At 45.7% G+C, this 12,602-nt stretch overlaps 1 protein-coding gene and 1 long non-coding RNA gene across 6 annotated transcripts in view; one reads left to right on the top strand and one right to left on the bottom strand.

The window, feature by feature from the left end:
• LOC138503243 (uncharacterized) overlaps window positions 1-7,681 on the top strand; it is a 317,256-nt gene extending 309,575 nt beyond the window's left edge. Inside the window, exons 5-6 of the long non-coding RNA XR_011279589.1 lie at window positions 7,171-7,273; window positions 7,359-7,681. This is a non-coding gene — a long non-coding RNA (uncharacterized lncRNA). The remainder of the gene's footprint in view (window positions 1-7,170; window positions 7,274-7,358) is intronic.
• LOC138503241 (uromodulin-like) overlaps window positions 1-12,602 on the bottom strand; it is a 99,893-nt gene that overhangs the window by 76,418 nt on the left and 10,873 nt on the right. For 3 of the 5 annotated variants that reach the window (XM_069622832.1, XM_069622835.1, XM_069622833.1), the window contains exons 2-3: window positions 3,252-3,327; window positions 2,487-2,582 (exon numbers count right to left, since the gene is read on the bottom strand). In XM_069622832.1, the coding sequence (XP_069478933.1) occupies window positions 2,487-2,582; window positions 3,252-3,300 (145 nt within the window). In that variant the 5' untranslated portion in view covers window positions 3,301-3,327. Of the gene's footprint in view, window positions 1-2,486; window positions 2,583-3,251; window positions 3,328-4,524; window positions 4,627-4,714; window positions 4,822-12,602 lie in introns of all 5 variants that reach the window. The other 2 variants (XM_069622831.1, XM_069622834.1) reach the window with 1 other exon arrangement.

Here is a 12,602-nt window from a genome sequence, read left to right as displayed (position 1 = left end):
ACCAACTATGTAGGGAAAGATTCCATAGTTTGGGGGGAAATCGGGAAAATGACAGAAAAAAACCCACAATTTCCACACATATCACTCGGGTCACCCACCGAAATACGCAGCCAACACCACATGGCCTACCTTCCCACATTCCCACAGGTTTCCTGATGAAAACGGTACCTCAGATGTGTAGGTGCACTTACCAGGGTGCAAAGGAAAAGGCCTAAAACACTGGTAACCCCAAGTCTTTTCGCACAGCAGATTTTCAGGAATTTTGCTCATGTGGACAACCTACATATTTGGCCGTACGGTGGCGAAGCCAAGAAGGAAAACAGGCAACCCCATGCATTTCCAAAAAAGAGGACACCCGTGGGAATCCACAGTGGTCTGACTTGCACGAATCGTCCCATAATTTATGACCCACAATCCCTGACAAAGTCTGAAATTTAGTGGAAAAAACACAATTTTCACTTTGTCTGGGATTGCGGTTAATAAATTCTGGGGCGATTGGCGAAGGCTTGGGGTTACCAATGGGTTAACCTTTTCCCTTTGTGCCCAGGTAGGTGCACCCACATATGTGAGGTGCCATTTTCGTCGGGACACCTGTGATAACGCAGGATGGTAGGACATGTGTTGTTGGTGGCGTGTTTCAGTGGGTGGCCAGAGTGAAATGTCTGAAAATTGTGTTTTTTTTCCACCAAATTTCGGAGACATTTCCCTCTGCCCACCCACCGAAACACGCTGTCAATAACAGATGTCCTACCTTCCCACGTTCCCACAGGTGTCCCAACGTAAACGGTACCTCACATGTGTGGATGCATCTAACTTTGCGCAAAGAGTAAAGGCTAACCTACTGGTAACCCCAAGCCTTTCGGCAGAGCAGATTTTGCTCATGTGGACAACATACAGATTTGGGCCTAGGGTGTTGAAGCCACAAAGGAAAACACAGAAGCCCATGTATTTCCGAAAAGAAGACACCCGTGGGCACCCCATTTTCACTAAAAACATCCATGGTGGTTTAGTGGCCCCCACACCCACCCAAAACAAGTTATCATTTTTTTTATTTTTATTTTTGTTTTGCACAATCTGCCCCCAGGGAGGGCTACATGAGATGCCCCCCATCCATTTGGGGTGGGAGGGAGAGGGCCAGCCCCCTTCCACTAAAAACATCCATGGTGGTTCAGTTGCCCCCCACACCCACCCAAAAGAAGTTATAATTGTTTTTTTTTATTTTTGTTGGCCCCTTTCCTAGGGGCAGATGGGCACATGTTTGTGGCCCTCTGCCCCCTGGGGGGGGCAAAACGTACTGCCCTTTGCTTGGGGGTGGCTCTGGCAATATTTGCAGTGGCCTACCCCCGCCACAAATGTATGGGGGCATATCATGTACCCCTTCCTAGGAGCAGAAATCTGCCCCCAGGGAAGGCTACATAAGGTGCCCCCATCCACTTAGGGTGGGGGAGAGGGCCACCCCCCCTTTCAAACACAAAAATCCTGGTTGTGTAGTCGGCCCCCCACCCCCACCCAAAACAAGTTATAATATATATCTTTTTGTTTTGCCCTTCTCTAGGGGCAGATGGGCACATGTGTGTGGCCATCTGCCCCCGGGGGGTCAAAACATACAGTGGCCTCTCCCCCACCCCAAATGGATGGACAGTACCTCATGTACCCCTTCCTAGAGGCAGAAGTCTGCCCCCAGGGAGGGCTACATAAGGTGCCCCCATCCACTTAGGGTGGGAGGGGAGAGGGCCACCCCCTTGCAAAAATCCCTGGTGGCTAGTGGTCTCACCCGCACCCAACCCACCCAAAACTACGCTTTTAAAAAAAAATAATAATAATTTGTCCCCCTTTCCTGGGGGCAGATGATCACCCATCTGCCCCAGCGTATTGCCCCCATGCTTTGGGGGCCAGAGGGGAGAGGGCATCTTACATAGTAACACACCAAACACATATTCTGGGGGGGATAAATGACATTACATCCCCCCACTTAAAATTGTGGGGGGATTTGTCCCCCCTCTCCCCTCCATGTCCTATGCCCATGCAGGTGGTGCAACAAGATCCAGGTCACATTGGTTCCAGGTCATGCTCCTGCAGGTGATGTAGGTCTAATTCATAGACACATTGCACTTCTAGACTATGCCCCTGGAAGTGACGGGAGTAGAATACAACGCCAAGCATTACTTCTAGGCGTTATTATCAGAACGGACTGTGAACGGATGTTCTGCTTTTTGCCCCTACTCCTGGCAGTGGCCTAGGTAAAGATCAAAGTCAAGAATGACTTCCAGGTGATGTCCTCACACATGACCAAAGCAAAGATCAACGTGAAGCATTGCTTCAAGAAGATAGGTTTGGAACTTATATAGCAGAGATCAAGGTACAATATTGCTTCCAGGTCATGCCCTAGAAGTGACAGAGGAGAATACTCTGCAGCCCAAAAGTTGCCAGAGAAGAGACTGTGTGCCCTGAAACCGTGTGGGGGCGTGGGGTAAATGTTGTGTTACCTTGAGAAGTGTACAGGGCCAGGTTGCAGCTGCATGTGTTCGAGGTTGTGTCCAAAGTCTCATCTGCCGCACACGGTGGGGCGTGGGTAGACGCCGCTGAGAGAGAAAAAGAGGGAGAACAAGTCAGTACAGTGATCCAGGCCCTTCGCTCCCATCGCCTCCCTTCACTCCTATCACCTCCCTTCACTCCCATCACTTCCCTTCACTCCCATCACCTCCCTTCACTTCCATCACCTCCCTTCACTCCCATCACCCCCTCCTCCCTGGCAGACTCTGTTAGCGCTCAAGGTCCCAGAGGACGCTGTAAGGTCCCCACATAATAATACAGTGACCCCCTCAGGGTGGTAGAGGGCAATGCTTCATCTCTCTATGTTCATGAATTCAGCTGAATAACAGAGACACAGGACGAATAGGAGAATGATTATGAGCAGTCCTTCCTCAGGGACAAGTAGGAGCTATGTGCCCTCAGCCTCACTTCATGTTTCATTAAATTATATCATTACTCTTCCCCCACTCACTGCTGGGGGGACGGAACACATTCCACAACGCATATTGAAGGGAATCCAAAGCATCAATATTTCAAATAAAAAAAACACAAGAGAAAGAGGATGGTCTGAGTAGCAAGATGTAGCACGCACAGCTCATCTACCCCTACCCCAGCCAGAGCGATTCATCAACAGTACAGAGAGGATTATGCCAACCCGGACCATGTGACACAGAGCGGGAGATGAAAGCAATAGCTAATCAGAGCGCTCGGCAGCTCACCTGTGCTCAATATGCAGAGAACGATAGCCAGTCCCAGCCGGGGAGTCATCTTTCAATTTTCTGTTTGATGGAGAGCCTAGAAGAGACACATTCATGCTTAGATTCTTTGCAGCCAATGACGTCAGAGTCAAGCGGAAGACGCAGTGGGGGGGCGCTCCTTATCATGGTCGTGTTCCAACGCCACAGCATGTAGTCATCATTCATAAAAAGATGTTGGCATGGTTTTCATGAACAGTGCTTATTTATAATGATTTTTCATGCGGAGCGGTGGCACAGATCGAAATTAATATGTTATCCCCATTTTCTGTGCCTCACATCTGACAAAATGTAGTGGGGTTTCCGTGTGAATCCATGTAACTGGCATCGACCATACATGGGCACGGCGGGTGGCATTTACACCCATTTGTTAATGGTCTGTACATTTCACTATAACACGGAAATGCCGGATTTCCCAAATTTCATGATATGCTTCTGAGAATTGACAAAATGGATCAAAATAGCAAAGAAGGGATTTAGGGGACAAAAGTGCACTCGTGCGTTAGAAATTCCTGACTCTTGGGAGGTCCAGATATCAGCACAGCCAGCTCCTAACTATGGTTGCTAGGATGACACAGGGAAGTTAAGAATCCATAGATTAGAAACTCCTGAATCTTGGAAGCTCAAGATATCAGGAAGAAAAGGGGGCAGAAACCCTTTCTTGTAAGGGGGCCTGACACTAGAGGTTTAGGTAGTAATAGCAGATTCGTGAACAGAGTCAAAAGCTAACCTTTTCTTTAACGGACGGGAGGTCACCCCGTGTTGGCAGTAAAGCTAGATTAGTATATACTAGCTCATAAAGATCACAAGGATTAGAGATGTCTTAAAACAAAGTTTAATTTCTTACATAGACATACATTTAAGAATACATATGTGCCTTAAGTGGCACGTGGGGTATGCGTAACACAAAAACAATATGCATATCCGTGGGTTAGTAAGCAAGTACAAAGTGACTGTCATTTCATGTACTACTGCATCAACTAGCAATACACAATCATTGTCCACACACAGGATTTATGGTGTTTCTGGTTTGGTGAGAAAATGGAACTATAGCAGGGGCTGTGTAGATTAAACAGCACTGTTAATGACACCGAACTGTCATCAGGACATTGATTCTGATGTAGAAGATGTTGAACAAAGTATGACAGGCACCTAGAGAGAGTTAGAGAGGGATAATTTTAAAAGGTGATTAAGGAGTGGAAATTCAAAGGGCGGGTACTGTGCAAAGGGAACCTACCTAAATTAGTATGGAGGCGTCATGGCATGGAGTTGTTTGTGGTTGGCCAGCTGTCGTTGTGCAGGTGACGTTGTTTCAGTCTGTGACATCAGACTCTGGCATCTGAATAATAAAAATATCTAGGTATAAATGCAGGCTTGTAATAAGTCACCGAAACATATTGATTGGTAGTGAGAACAGAGAGCGGTACCTGGGACTTGATGGATGGAGTCCAGAGGTGAGGTAAGTATCCAGGAATAACCTGGCTGAGTCTTCAGAGGTTGTTCATTCAGTAAGCCAGTGGAGGCTTGGCACTGCCTGGAAGAAGGAGTGCAAGGTTGTAAATAGCTGTGAAATGCGGCTTAGATATTGAGTTTGTGATGGTGAGGTTGTTTTTAGCCGTGCAGTGAAATGGGAAACTAATACTAGCGGTGCAAAAATGTGGCTCCAGGTAGCGAGAGGAGGTGACACAGAGCCAGTGAATGGCAAGGGTCCTTTCTGTTAGATGCAGGCACGAGAGTGTTTAGGCAATCCTTGATAGGTCGCATGCGTGCTCTTAAAAGGGATCAAAAGGTCGGTGCTTATTCAAAGTTGGAGAGGCACAGGGCATCAGTAGATAACGAGGATGCTCTGTGCCCATGAATGGCTGCGGTTTGTTGCAAAGAAATGAAGCGCAAGATGATTTGGTGTCAGTGGCGTGTGTGCTCTTAAAAAGGGGGGACTGGTTTGCCACGTCTGGGGCGAAGGTAGCCCCCATGGAAAACTACTTCATCTATAGAAAAAACTTCTACCAACAATGTCACAGCACCAGCAGTGTTTACACCGTGACGTCAGACGCTTCAGACGCACGCTGCCAACATATTGCGGCTTTCTAGCCATTTCTTCACCCTAGCAGGTTTCGTTCCATTATTGTCATTACAGTGCGCATGCGCAGATGACTTCATGATGTTTTCACCATGACGTCAGACGCTTCAGATGCACAACGCCGCCATTTAGCGGCTATTTAAAGGACAGTCTTTTCTACTAGGTAGAAAGTGGATCCTGGTGTAAGACAGCATCGCCTCTCATACAACGCATCTAACTTAGATCTTTCTTGAGGTAAATTAATCTGGGTACTTGGGCTTTCCAGTTCCTTGGTACTTACTCCTATTACAAACACACTTTTTCTTTGGGATTTCTTTAAGATTTCCCTGGGCATTCAGTGGTGAATAGCTCTGTTGTTCCAATATCAACTGGACGCTATGACTATGAATATCCTTCTTCATAGGGAGGGATCCTCTTACACCTGTCCTCAACTAATATATGTTTATTAGTTGGTAAGTGTCCGCCTATATTCACTTTTTTTGACCATTTATTCGGGTGATGTACTCTGATTTAATATCTTCTTTTAGGTTCAGGTCCTCTCCACAAATTCAGTTTAGGTGTGCTTTAAGCCGGTGGCCCCCTACTTCTAGGACGCACCGTAGATGACTCTTGACTGACTGATTGAAATAAGGCCATAGGTAAATCCTTCTTCTTATGCAGAAACGTCTCCATATTACATTAACCGCATTGACAACATGGGTCAACACAAAACAAAATTATTGATATTGAGATGTTTAGTTCAAATGTTGAATTTTTCATATCTACAAATGAGATTATGATCTTGGTTGATTTTTGAGGAATTAATTCTGATGTTAATTTATTCAACGCTAAATAACTTGTTTTCTTTATGTCCACAAATCAAGTGGTTGAATCTTTTTGAAAAAGACTTATGTGATTGTTACTTTTGATGACTATATAGTATGTACTTTATGAAATATATTGGGCCTCATTACACGGACGGCGGCAACCATGGCGCTATTAGCGCCATGGTTGCCGCCGGTATTTTACCTAGTCCGCCATGGTGAATGGCGGAATTACCGCCCTATTCCAAGGTGTGTGGGGGAGGTAATTCCCCATTCACCATGGCCCTTCCCCATTCCCATTTTTGCCCCCATAGGGCTCAATGAGAATGGGGAAGGCGGTAATTATGGTACCGCAATTTGCAGTACCGTAATTACCTCCAGGGTCCCTTTGCGGGTCCTGTCCTTAACGGCTGGTAAAACCAGCCGTTAAGGTAGGGTCCCACAAAGGGACCTCGTAGTAAGATGGTAAGGGTTTACTGGCACTGGTACCCTTACCGGTACCGGTAAAACCTTACCGCCATCCGTGTAATGAGGCCCATTCAGTGAATTGGGACTAATATGAATTTTTTTAATATTATGTTTTCCAGATGTCTTGTAATGATTATGAAAACTTGCCCCTGAAGAAGTCAATTGTTTTCACGAAATGTGTTGGGCTTCTAATACATTATTTGATTTGTACTTATGAATCATTGTCACTGAGTATTGATATACATATAATTATTTATTTGTTAAATCCTACTTTGAAAAAAGCACCATCTAATTATCTACTCTTAGACTAAAACTAATTACGGGACTCATCATTTGAGCCACTTATAGAGTGCAGAGGACGGGAGTTCCCACAATTTGGGAACTTGATCTTTTTTCTGCATTGTTAGATACTTACCTCACCTCTGGACTCCATACATCAGGTCCCAGGTACCGCTCTCTGTTCTCACTACCAATCAATATGCTTCGGTGACTTATTACAAGCCCGCATTTATACCTTATCTTTATTATTCAGAAACCAGAGTCTGATGTCACAGACTGAAACAACGCCACCTACACAAACGAAAGCCAGCCAACCACAAACAACTCCATGCCATGACGCCTCAATACTAATTTAGGTAGGTCCCCTTTCTGCAGTGCCCTCCCTGTGAATTTCCACTCCTTGATCATCTTTTAAAATTATCCCTCTCTACCTCTCTCTAGGTGCACGTCATACTTTGTTCAGCATCTTCCACATCAGTATCAACGTCCTGACGACAGTTCTGTGTCTTTAACAGTGCTGTTTAATCTGCACAACCCCTGCTATAGTTCAATTTTCTCACCGAACAGAAACACCATAAATCCTATGTGTCAAAAATGTTTGTGTATTGCTAGTTGATGCCGCAGTACATGAAATGAGTCACTGTTTACTTGCCTACTAACCCACGGATATGCATATTGTTTTTGTGTTACGCATAAACCACATGCCATTTATTCTTAAATGTATGTCTATGTAAGAAATTGAACTTTGTTTTAAGACATCTCTACTCCTGGTGATCTTTATTAGCTAGTATATACTAATCTAGCTTTACTGCCAACACAGGGTGACCTCCCGTGCATTAATGACAAGGGTAGCTTTTGACTCTGCTCTCCAATCAGCTCAAGATATCAGCAAAGCCTGCTCCCACCTGTGGCTGCTATGATGACACATGGAAATTAGGAATCCATATGTGAAAACACCTGACACTTTGGAGCTCTAGGTATCAGCAAAGCCTGCTGCCACCTATGGTTGCTGTGATGACACAGGGGACTTAGGAATCCTTATGTTAGAAACTGCTGGCTCTTAAGAGCCCCAGTTATTAGCAAAGCCTTCTCCCACCTATGGTTGCTATGATTTATTTTATTTTGATATGTATATAGCGCACAAAGCCCCGAGGCATCTAGGTGCTTTAACTTAAGAAAATTGTTACAGTAAGTGCTTGAGGAATACAGGTAACAGTAGTTACAGACCAGGAATACATTGGACCTGGATAGTGCAAAAATACATACTTGGAAAAGCTTGCCTCTTGTTGCGTGGAACTACATCAGGAGTATATATGAAGGACCTATTAGGTACATTTGAAACATACTTAGGAAAGCTCACCTCTAGTTACGGGGAACTACTTCAGGAGTACATATGAGGGACATAGTAGCTACATTTAATACATACTTGGGAAAGCTTTCTTCTTGTTGCGAGGAATTACATCATATGAGGGACATAGGGGGTGTATTTCACACAGATGCGAAAGTCCAACAATGGGCAAATACATGGTGCCTACCACCTGTTACAGGGTGGCAACAGCATACAGATGGGAAAGTCCAGCAAGGGGCAAATACATGATGCCTAACACCATGGTACAGGGCGGCAGCAGCACACAGATGCGAATGTCCAGCAATGGGCAAATACATGGTGCCTACCCCATGTTACAGGGCAGCAGCAACATGCAAATGCAGAAGATGACAAATACAGATGATGACACAGGGGAATTAGGAATCCATATATTAGAAACTCCTGACTCTTAAGAGCTCCAAGTATCAGCAAAGCCTGCTTCTACCTATGGTTGATATAATGGCACAGGGATGTTAGGAATCCACAGGCCTCATTACGAGGTAGGTGGTAAGGGATTACCGGCACCGGTAAGGACACCGGTGCTGGTAATCCCTTACCACCTTATTCCGAGGTCCCTTAGCGGGTCCCTTCCTTAACACCTGGGTTTTACCAAGCGTTATGGAAGGGACCCGTTAAGGGACTTCAGAGCTAATAACGGTACCGCAAATTGCGGTACCGTTATTAGCTCCATCCCCATTCCCATTGAGCCCTATGGGGGCTCGAATGGGAATGGGGAATGGTTCCAGGAATGGGGATTTACCGGGTCCTCCAAGGTTGGAATGACCCGGTAAGTCCCTATTTCGGGAATCCGGACCCAGAATGAGGTAAGGGGGTATCCATGGCGCTAATAGAGCCATGGCTACCTCCTACCTCGTAATGAGGCCCCATATGTCAGAAACTCCTGACTCTTGGGAGCACCAGTTATCAGTAAAGCCTTCTCCCACCTATGGTTGCTATGATGACACAGGGTAGTTAGGAACCCATATATTACAAACTCTTGGCTTTTAGGAGCTCCAGATATCAGCAAAACCCGCCCCACCTATGGGTGCTTTGATGACACAGGGAAGTTAAGAATCCATAGATTAGAAACCCCTGACTCTTGGAAGCTCCCGATACCAGCAAAGCCAGCTCCCAACAATGGTTGCTATGATGACACAAGGGAGGTTAGGAATCCATATATTAGAAACTCCTGACTCTTGGGAGCTCCAGGCATCAGCAAAGCCTTCCCCCACCTATGGTTGCTATGATGACACAGGGGAGTTAGGAATCCATATGTTAAAAACTCCTGACTCTTAGGAGTTCCAGTTATCAGGAAATAATAGGGGGTCATTACGAGGTTGGAGGTAAGGGATTACTTGCACCGGTAATGACACCGGTGCCGGTAATCCCTTTGCGCCCCATTTCGAGGTCCCTTTGCGGGTCCCTCCCTTAACGCCTGGTTTTACCAGGCTTTAAGTACGGGACCCGCAAAGGGATACCGGGGTCAATAACGGTACCGCAATTTGCGGTAGCGTTATTGCCGCCTTACCCCTTCCCATTGAGCCCTATGGGGGCTCAAATGGGAATGGGGAATGGCTCTGGTGAATGGGGAATTACCGGTTCCCCGACCTCGGACTGGACCGGTAATTACTCCCTTCACCAGACCGGAGTCGGACCGATTTTGGAGGCAGGTATCCCTTTGCGCCCAGCTTGGAATGAGGGCCAATGGGTTACTAAGAGTCCCTGTTAGGAGACGTATTCTATACAAACATAACTTGTAGGATGAGATGGTACACAGCCTTCCATCGACAATGATCAATATCTTTGGGAGGTCTGGGTGAGGATTCATTTTATGAATCGTCTCATGGAATCTTCTATGTCCAAAGAACAGTACAGATAGTTCAGCATTCCAAAAAGCAATGAATGGGTCACTTCACCTCAAGTTTCTGCACACTCTTTCCTCTACTGTATGTTTCAAACACACATTAGCTGTATATTTGCACGCAGACACCTTCCCCCAGCAATGGTAATAACAACATTAGCGCCCACCAGATGCCTGCGGCCCACCTCAAATAAGCTCCTCTCAACTCCTCGCTTTAGCCACAGAGCACAGTCCAGGCCTTTATCATTTCTTCCCCCAAGCTCTGGGACTGCCTATGAAGCAGATCAGCAGCTTCCTGATCTGATGCTCCCTGAGGGATGAGTGCATCCAACAACTCTAACCACATGACATGCTCACCTCTCCCACACCCTCTTCCTGCATACAGCGCCGAGAGACAGACCTCTGGCGACATTCCTGCACACTAACTTTTCAACCACGGTGAGGTGGCGTGAGTGTATCTGCTAAGCAGGTGTTCAATATATTGCACTGTCGGTGTATTCCTGCAAAACCTGTTTTAATAACACACTAGCTGTACCTGGAATGCCATACCGAGATCCAGTTCGTTCTCGTTCTCTCTCTGTCTCTCTTTCTCTATAACTCACTCTCTCTTTATCTCTCTACCCAGCCTTTGCTGCCAATTACACATCCAGATAAATAAGAGTAGATATCTTGTAAGGGCACAGACTATTTTTTTCTGCAAAGGCAGACAGTAAAAGAAATTATTTGATTGTACTAACATTCTACCTTTCCCGCTCTGTCTGTCTCTCTCTGCACTCTATCTCTGTCTTTCTCGCTATGCCACTGTCTCTCTATGTGGATGAAGGCTGCGTTGTCTGGACATCTGCTAGAGCCACCCCGGGCATTGCTGATAGCTCTGCGACCAGAGGGATAAAAGAGAACTCTCGGGAGGTGGGTGGGCTGTGCGTTTTGCAAAAGCATCTGGTACAAATATATGTAAAAAAGGGGAGGGCGAGGCGCGCACTCCAGTTCCCAGTCAATCATGCCTGATGCAAGAAGTAACTGGGTTGAATCCCAAAAATGAACAAGTATTAACAGGGTTAAATCCCAAAAATGAACAAGTATTAACAGGGTTGAATCCCATCTGCTGCAGTTCAGTTGCTCCGTTGTTCTCCTCCCAAGCGCTTTCTTGCCTTGTTATATTTGTTTTCTGTTACAAAAATATACTTGTTATTCAATTGTACCAACATTGGATCCTGCCACTTTTTTAAATGTTAGATCGTCTATCTTCAATACATGCTTTCAGCATGTACTGTAGCGATAATTACAAAGTTATATTTGTCTTATTATCTTACTGAGCAAATGTCATTATCAAAATATAGAATAAACATATAAGTTAGTTTCTGATATAGGGGTATCATTACAATATGAACAGTCTGGTGCACTCCTATTGTAACCTTTCAACATGCCCTATGGGAAAAGGGAAAGGGATGAATAGCACCAATGTGGATTTGTTGCTGCTTGATAATCAAAGAGCAGTGTAGGAACACAAGTCTGACCACATATCTTTGTTTGATAAAATGTGTCTGCCATAAAAGGGTTCAATGCTTGTATCACTAACTACATAATGCGCACTGGACTTGGTGTTCATTTTATTTTTCACAACACTCACCCTGTTAATGACTGTTACTGTTAACTCTGAACGTACAGACAAAGTCTGAACTAATTAACAATATCACATAGGAGTAATTTCAAGTATTCTCTCACCTGGACAGACAGAAAAAGTATCCAGTGGGAAAAGCAGATGCAGTAGTGAAGGACCTCCCGGACCACCCTGCCCCTCCTCACCCAGAAATGTACAAACCAGAGAGAAAAGGGCATGACAGCCAGGGAAACCCTCTGGGGAAGAAAACCCTGCGTTGAGGCAGGTAATGGAACTTCTGAATCAGGTCTTGAGGATGGCTGCCGCAGGCTGGATAATGCAATGCTTGCAGCTGGGAAACTTCCTCTATAAGTGAATAGACAAAGAATAGTAAATGCACTCCCCAAGAGAGATAGTGAGAAAGGACAGAATACACGAAAGCTAGAAAGGTCAGCCCTCACCTACTGATAGTAATCGGCCCTAATTATGTTGCAGGGGAAGGTTCCAATCCCAGTAACTGATCTGTCCGGAGCCAAACGTCCTTGGAAGAAAGGGGTCCCACAATTAGACAGAGAGGTTCAACTCTAGAGTAAAAGGCGCTGAAAGGGAATGGAGGAGGAAGACTACCTAAAGATCGGAAGGTGAGAACTCACTTTGGGAAGGACGCGGAGAGGGTTATACAATGCTAATTGGGAGCGAGGTTGAGCAGCAAAGCTTGGCTGAATGCTGGCCGATGAGAGGGGCCACAGAGAGATATTAGCAAAGGGAGAACGCCGCTGAGAAAATCTAAACAGGGGGAAAACACAGAAATAAAGTTACGGACAGGGGGAAAGTCCAAGGGAAAAAGCGGATAATAGA

Source organism: Ambystoma mexicanum, chromosome 11 (assembly GCF_040938575.1).
Source record: "Ambystoma mexicanum isolate Mex_15411 chromosome 11, UKY_AmexF1_1, whole genome shotgun sequence".
Taxonomy (NCBI): Eukaryota; Metazoa; Chordata; class Amphibia; order Caudata; family Ambystomatidae; genus Ambystoma; species Ambystoma mexicanum.
The sequence above is the reverse complement of the archived record's forward strand: the minus strand, read 5'-3'. Positions and strand labels throughout refer to the sequence as shown.